Below are 6,896 nucleotides of genomic sequence, written 5' to 3'. Positions count from 1 at the left end.
GTGATAGTAGATAGACTGACTAAGTCAGCACATTTCCTACCTATTAAGGAAACTTATAGTTCTGACATGTTAGCCCAACTGTATGTTGATAAGATTGTATCCCTGCATGGAGTACCAATGGCTATTATCTCTGACAGAGATACCAGATACACGTCACACTTTTGGAAAAGTTTCCAACAGTCCTTGGGCACGCGCTTAAACTTCAGTACGGCTTACCATCCTCAGACGGATGGGCAGAGCGAGCGTACCGTTCAAACCCAGGAAGACATGCTTTGTGCATGTGTGATTGATTTAGGTGGTAGTTGGGATAAGCATCTACCCTTGGTTGAGTTCTCCTATAATGATAACTATCATACCAGCATTCAGGCTGCGCCTTTTGAGGCATTATATGGTAGAAAATGCAGAACGCCTATTTGTTGGGCAGAAGTAGGAGAAGCTCAGTTATCAGGTCCTGACCTAGTCTTTGAAACGACGGACAAGATTGTCCAGATTCGTGACCGCCTGAAAGCTGCCAGGGATAGGCAGAAAAGTTATGCGAATAAAAGGCGAAAACCTCTGAAGTTCGAGGTTGGTGATAAAGTTCTGCTTAAGGTATCACCCTGGAAAGGGGTGATGCGATTTGGTAGGAAAGGTAAGTTAAGCCCAAGATATATAGGACCATTCGAGGTCATCGAATGTGTAGGAACAGTGGCTTATAAGTTAAACTTACCTAAAGAGCTCAGTGGTATTTACAATGTGTTCCACGTCTGCAATCTGAAGAAATGTCTAGCTGATGAATCGCTAGTCATACCACACACGGATGTGCACATAGATGAGAGCTTGAAATTTGTGGAAAAACCTTTGTCGATTGAGGATCCACAGGTAAAGAAGCTTCAAATGAAGCATGTGCCTATTGTCAAGGTGAAGTGGGATGCCCGTAGAGGTCCCGAATATACATGGGAGTTAGAGTCCACAATGAAAGAAAAATACCCTCAATTGTTTCAGTAAATCTCGAGGTCGAGATTTCTTTTAAGGGGGTGAGGATGTAACACCTCGCAAAATCATACCCAATAAAATAAAGACACGTGTCATGTAAGACAAACGTGTCAGGAACCCGGATCAAATAAAAGATGTATGGTAGGATTTATGAAGGGCGACATGTTATTAAAATACCTCTGAGCGATCCAAGTTATAAATCCCAAGATCCTTAAATCATTATGATAAACATCTAATATATATTAGCCGGTTATTCCTAAATAAATAAAATTCCATTTTTATATGGAAAATTGGATCCTTAAAAATATTACTATAACATTCGGAGTTTAGATTCTTGATTAGAAAGAATTGAACTTGAATAAATTCATGTCTATTATGAATTCTTGTTGTTTTCCGACAATTTCAAACCTCCTACAAGATCCAAAACATGTAAGTGCATGCAAAGCATGCAAGGGCTGAGCAAAGGGACCCTCAACTGAAAAGGATAGCATGAGATTCGGAGTTTACAAAGTTGCATGGTCAAAACTTGAAAGTTTGCAAAATTTTAGATTCTGGTCATTGGTTACGGACCGTATGGCTTAAAGCTTACGGTCCGCAAGGATCGGTTACGGACCGCATCCGGTTAAGCATACGGTCCGCAAGAATCATGTTTGGGCGCATCAGACCAGGTTCGGTTACGGACCGCAACCACCTAGGCTTACGGTTCGTAAGAGGTGGATACGGACCGCAAGGATTTTCGCTTACGGTCCGTAAGCCTGTCGCTGGCAGCAGAAAATGGACAGCTGCCTGTTCAGCCAGTTCCACCGCCTAACTTAAGTGGTTTTCAAATTCAGGGACTTGTAACTGGTATTTTGGCATTTTAGGGACACATGGAAACATCTGGTTTCGGTCCTAGACTTATGTGTAAGAAGATCATGCAATGTTGTTCACTATATAAAGGGTTCTTCATGTTGCAACTTTCACTTGCTCATTCAAACACAAATGCAACATTGCTCTGGAGCTCTCTGGACAGCAATCAATTTTCCTAAAGTCCCTAATCATACTTAGGACCGTTGTAAGTGTTCCTAATCCTTTTTAATTTAGTTTAGCTTAGTTAATTAGCTAAAAGTCAAACCGTCGTAATTAAGGTTTGACTTTGAGATTAAGCTATAATTATCCAGTCAAATCTCGAATTAAAAATACCTATAAGTAGGTAATTATGTGGGTAATAAACCCTTAAAAGGGTACCTTCTGATTCCCACTCTAGCTATGTCAATTGTCGGGTCAAAGCTTACTTTAAAAAGTCAACAGAATGCTTATTTTCAAATTAATGCATAATTAGCAATGTAGGATTCATGCAACCTGTTTTATCATTAATATAACTTGGTAATTAATATAAGAACATGTCTAAACATGTTCAACTCGACAATTTTCAGTTTAGGCTCGGTTTGGAACCGAAAGTCGCATAGTTTGACTTATGCTTTGACTTTCAGTTCTGACCCGCTTAAGCCAAGTTTAGGATTGCCTTAGAGCTTCTTTTGGACCTATTTATATGTTAGTATAACCCTATGTGATTATACAACTTGGTTCATTAGATATCCGAATCATATGCATGTTTCCGCTAATTGCCTCATTTGTTGACTATTATGCCCTTGTCACCTTAAAATGTGATTTTTGAAAAAGTAAAAGAGTAGGAACATTTGCTACTGATTTATAAACTTGTACCCAAAATTTGATATCAGTTTGAGGTCTAGATTTAGAGTTATGCTCATTAGCGTAATTAGAAGCCTTTTTAGTAAATAAATGGCATAATTAGCATATAGCCTAACTAAACCCATATTTTTATACAAAACTTTTTGCCTACTAATATAAAATAATATTTTGGGATTTTTGGAGATTTTTATTTATTTTTAGGCTGAGCATAACTTATAGTTTTAAGCTTATTTCGGTTATTGTCGGTTTTGCTCTTTTGGGCTATAAAATGAGTTTTATAAATCCTTTTGACCTCAAACCTTTTTCTACTGATCTAATATAGTAAATAACTTATTTTGAGCCTTCTGAAATTTTAAAAATATCAGCTTTCTATACAAAACCCGGAAATGGCACTAAATCGCCTTTTTAAGCGTTTTAACGACATAGTATGTATCAAAACTAGTTTATATATATAAGGTTTGATACCTACTGATATATTCAGTAAATTTTTATATTATAACAGTAAACAAAGGTTTTAAACTCAGATTTCCAGTTTTGACCTTTTAGGCTTATGTGAAATTACCAAAATGCCCCTTCGGTGCATAGTATGGTTATAATTAATAAATTTCACATATACATGATACCTTACTGTTATAACCCATTAAAATGAGTATATTTACTGATTTATTCAGACCTGTAACTCAGGTTACTAATTAAACTCTTTTATACCCTTTAAAATGACCAAAATGCCCTTATAAGGCATAGTTTGAGTTTTACATCATTTTGGGCATAATAGGAGATATCTTACTGATGTCACAACATATTTTAGTGCATATTAACTCAGGGAACTTGTATATGATTCATATGGTTACTCGTTACGCACTTTCCGCGTTCGGATCGGCTTATGTAACTAGTTTACACATTTTAGCCGAAACAGGTCAAACCATATCATTATTGTCTCAAAATCTAGAATGTGTTTAAGTTACCCATATTAAACAAGCATGAAAGCTTGTCGGGTCAAAACCACATTCTAAACCGGTCTTCGCTTTATTATGCGTTTGAACCGTATTCTTGCTTTAAAACTAACCGGTCTAAGCTTAGGCTAAATTAAAGACCCGTTAGGATTCTAATAGGTTATTATAAACCTTCGTTCCAGAATAGGAGATCCAGTAAAATATATTTGCACTTGCTTATTGTGACTATACTTCCTCAGGTAAATACTTTTAACTTATTTTCCCTTATACGGGCTTGGGGTACGGTATATAAAATACAGCTTGGTCGGGCATTTGACCTTAATCGATTGGGGGTTAAGTATTATCAAGATGACCCGTTTAAAAATTTGTTTGGTTTGTTTTACGCCTTTGGGAGTTTAATGACCATGTCCCGGATATCTTTGGCATCATTCATAGAATGGCCACGACCTTAGCACACTGGTGTAGGCGTACACCCGTCAGTGCATTTACATTTATTAAGGTATAACCGCTGGTTTCCCGCCGCGGGACTATATCATGTGGTGTGTCTATTAATCTTTAACCCGGCACGAACCGGGCAAACTGAACTCATAACAAACATGTAATTCTTTACAAGTATTATATTCAAATAATTATCCCAAGTTATAAAAATCTTTTTGTGCCATGTGCATTCAAATCAATTTTAAACATTTTCAAAATGAGTCAGTTAAATTGTATTTACCAGTGTAAACTGACGTATTTTCCCAAAAAGGTTAAGTGCAGGTATTACGCGTAATAGGTTGGCCTCTCCTTAGCATCTCTTAGAGTCTCGCAAGCTTGGATGCAATAAATCTGTTGAACAAGTTTCCTTTTCTTTTGATCCGCCTGTGGATCTATTTCAACTGTTGTGATACTTAATATTACAATAATTATTCGATTGAAATAAATCTATCTTTTTGCTTCCGCTGTGCATTTTAAATTTGTGTTGTTTGACTATGATGATATCAACTACGTCACGATACTCCCCACCGGGCCCACCGGTGACACGTGGAAAATAGGGGTGTGACACGTTGAACATGTGGAATCAGTTGCAGTAGAGACAACCGGAAGATACCCTCTCCCTCCTAGAGCCAATAGAGGGGTCCCTCCAAAATGGTACTCGCCAGAGAGGGAAACCAGAACCTCAAGGTATCCTGTAGCTAATATAGTTAATGGGAACTTATCTAACAGTTTGAAAGCATTTGTCACCTCTCTATACTCCAAACAAATACCTGGCTCTGTAAAGGAAGCACAAGGTAAGAAGAACTGGAAAGAAGCAATGGAAATAGAGATGCAAGCTCTTATGAAAAACAATACGTGGGAAAAGTGTATTCTCCCAAAAGGAAAGAAAACAGTTGGCTGTCGTTGGGTGTATTCAATTAAGTATAAACCAGATGGGTCTATTGGAAGATACAAAGCTTGACTTGTAGCCAAAGGGTACAGTACACTCAGACGTATGGGATCGATTACTCTGAGACGTTTTCTCCGGTTGTAAAAATGGACACCATCAGAGTCCTCTCCTCCGTGGTAGCAAATAAGAATTGGCCTCTCCATCAGTTTGATGTTACAAATGCATTTTCCATGGAGACCTAGCGGAAGAAGTCTACATGGAAGCACCTCCAGGTTTTTCAGGGGATGTTAAAGATGGGGTGGTTTGTCGGTTGAAAAAGTCTCTATACGGGCTAAAACAGTCACCTCGGGCCTGGTTTGGAAAGTTCACTTGGCCATGAAAGAATACGGGTATTACCAAAGTAACGTTGATCATACCCTGTTCCTCAAAAGAAGAAACGGCCTCGTAACTTGCCTGGTCATATATGTAGACGACATGATTGTCACCGAAAATGATGTGGAAGAGATAGCACGGCTGGAAAAGAATTTGTTTTCAAATTTTGAAATGAAATACCTTGGGAATCTTAAGTATTTCCTCGGAATAGAAGTTCTCAGGTCTAAACGGGGGATTTTCATCTGCCAAAAGAAGTATGTCCTTGATCTCCTGGCGGAAACTGGTTTAATTGATTGTAAACCAGTAGATATGCCAATGGTGGTGAACCACAATCTTTACATGGAACTTAATGGCGAGCTTGCAGACAAAGAGAGATATCAACGGCTCGTGGGCAAATTAATTTATCTCTCCCACACTCGCCCTGATATAGCTTATGCTGTTGGAGTGGTAAGTCAGTTTATGCACCAACCGCAAGTTGCTCACATGGAAGCTGCTCAGAGAATTCTAAGGTATCTAAAGGGAACCGCAGGCCATGGAGTGTTGTTCAAAGCAAATGGAAATTTAAATGTTGAGCTCTACACTGACATCGACTGGGCAGGAGATAAGGGAAATCGAAGGTCAACATCAGGGTACTTCTCCTTGGTTGGTGGAAACCTTGTTACCTGGAGGAGTAAGAAACAGAAGGTGGTCGCTCTGTCGAGTGCAGAAGCAGAGTTCAGAGGCGTAGCTCGAGGGTTAAGCGAAGTTCTTTGGATCAGGAAACTTCTAGAAGACATTGGTTTCTCCCAAAGGGCAACACCCAGTAAAATTTGTTTTCTAAAAACCTAAGTACGTAGCTTTGCTTAGTTTTTTCCCTGGACATTCTAATATAAAGTGTTGTTAAAAATGAAGTTTATTCACAATAGAGTATTTATTTGGTATCCTTTTACAACGGGACAATGATGATCTGAACCGATTATGACGATTTGGCTTTACTAAACAACATGCTTCATTTTCAAATAACGTTTGTTTAACATTATCATTTGCTTCGTTTCGCTGCAACGCGTGACGTAAACAAACCTAGTATATATTGTCTATGAAGGAACATGAATAGTGATTTTAAATTTACAATATTATATAGTTTTTTTTTTAAATATTATAGTACTTTTTATTATATTTACTTTTACCTTTTAACGTATTTTCATTTTTTTTCCTTTTTTAAACCTATATTTTCTTTATGATTTATTTTCAGTATTTAATATTTTTTTTCTTTTTAAATCATGTTTCCTTTATCAATTTAGTTTAATATTTCTTTGAATAGCTTATGTTAGTTATTTTTTTCTCGTGACATTCCTGGATAAGTTTTGTTAAAAATTAAAGTTGTATTCAAAATAGAGTATTCAGTTTGTATCATGTTACAGTATGATGATAAACTAAACAATTCTGACGGTTTGACTTTGTAAACAACATGTTTCATTTCCAAATTACATTTGTTTTACATTATCATTTGCTATATTTCATCGAAACGCGCGACGACCACAAACCTAGTATACATTATT

The 6,896-nt window shown here is 37.3% G+C and overlaps 1 protein-coding gene across 1 annotated transcript; it reads left to right on the top strand.

Moving 5' to 3' along the window:
* Positions 1-5,460: 5,460 nt before the first annotated feature.
* Positions 5,461-6,186, top strand: LOC110907888 (secreted RxLR effector protein 161-like). The gene has a single exon (XM_035983178.1). The coding sequence runs from the start codon at positions 5,461-5,463 to the stop codon at positions 6,184-6,186; it is 726 nt and encodes a 241-aa protein (XP_035839071.1).
* The last annotated feature ends 710 nt before the right edge of the window (positions 6,187-6,896 follow it).

Source organism: Helianthus annuus, chromosome 14, assembly GCF_002127325.2.
Source record: "Helianthus annuus cultivar XRQ/B chromosome 14, HanXRQr2.0-SUNRISE, whole genome shotgun sequence".
NCBI lineage: Eukaryota > Viridiplantae > Streptophyta > Magnoliopsida > Asterales > Asteraceae > Helianthus > Helianthus annuus.
The sequence above is the reverse complement of the archived record's forward strand: the minus strand, read 5'-3'. Positions and strand labels throughout refer to the sequence as shown.

Excerpts from the sequence above, each read along its gene's own strand:
- LOC110907888 (XM_035983178.1), top strand. The coding sequence starts at position 5,461 with ATGATTGTCACCGAAAATGATGTGGAAGAGATAGCACGGCTGGAAAAG.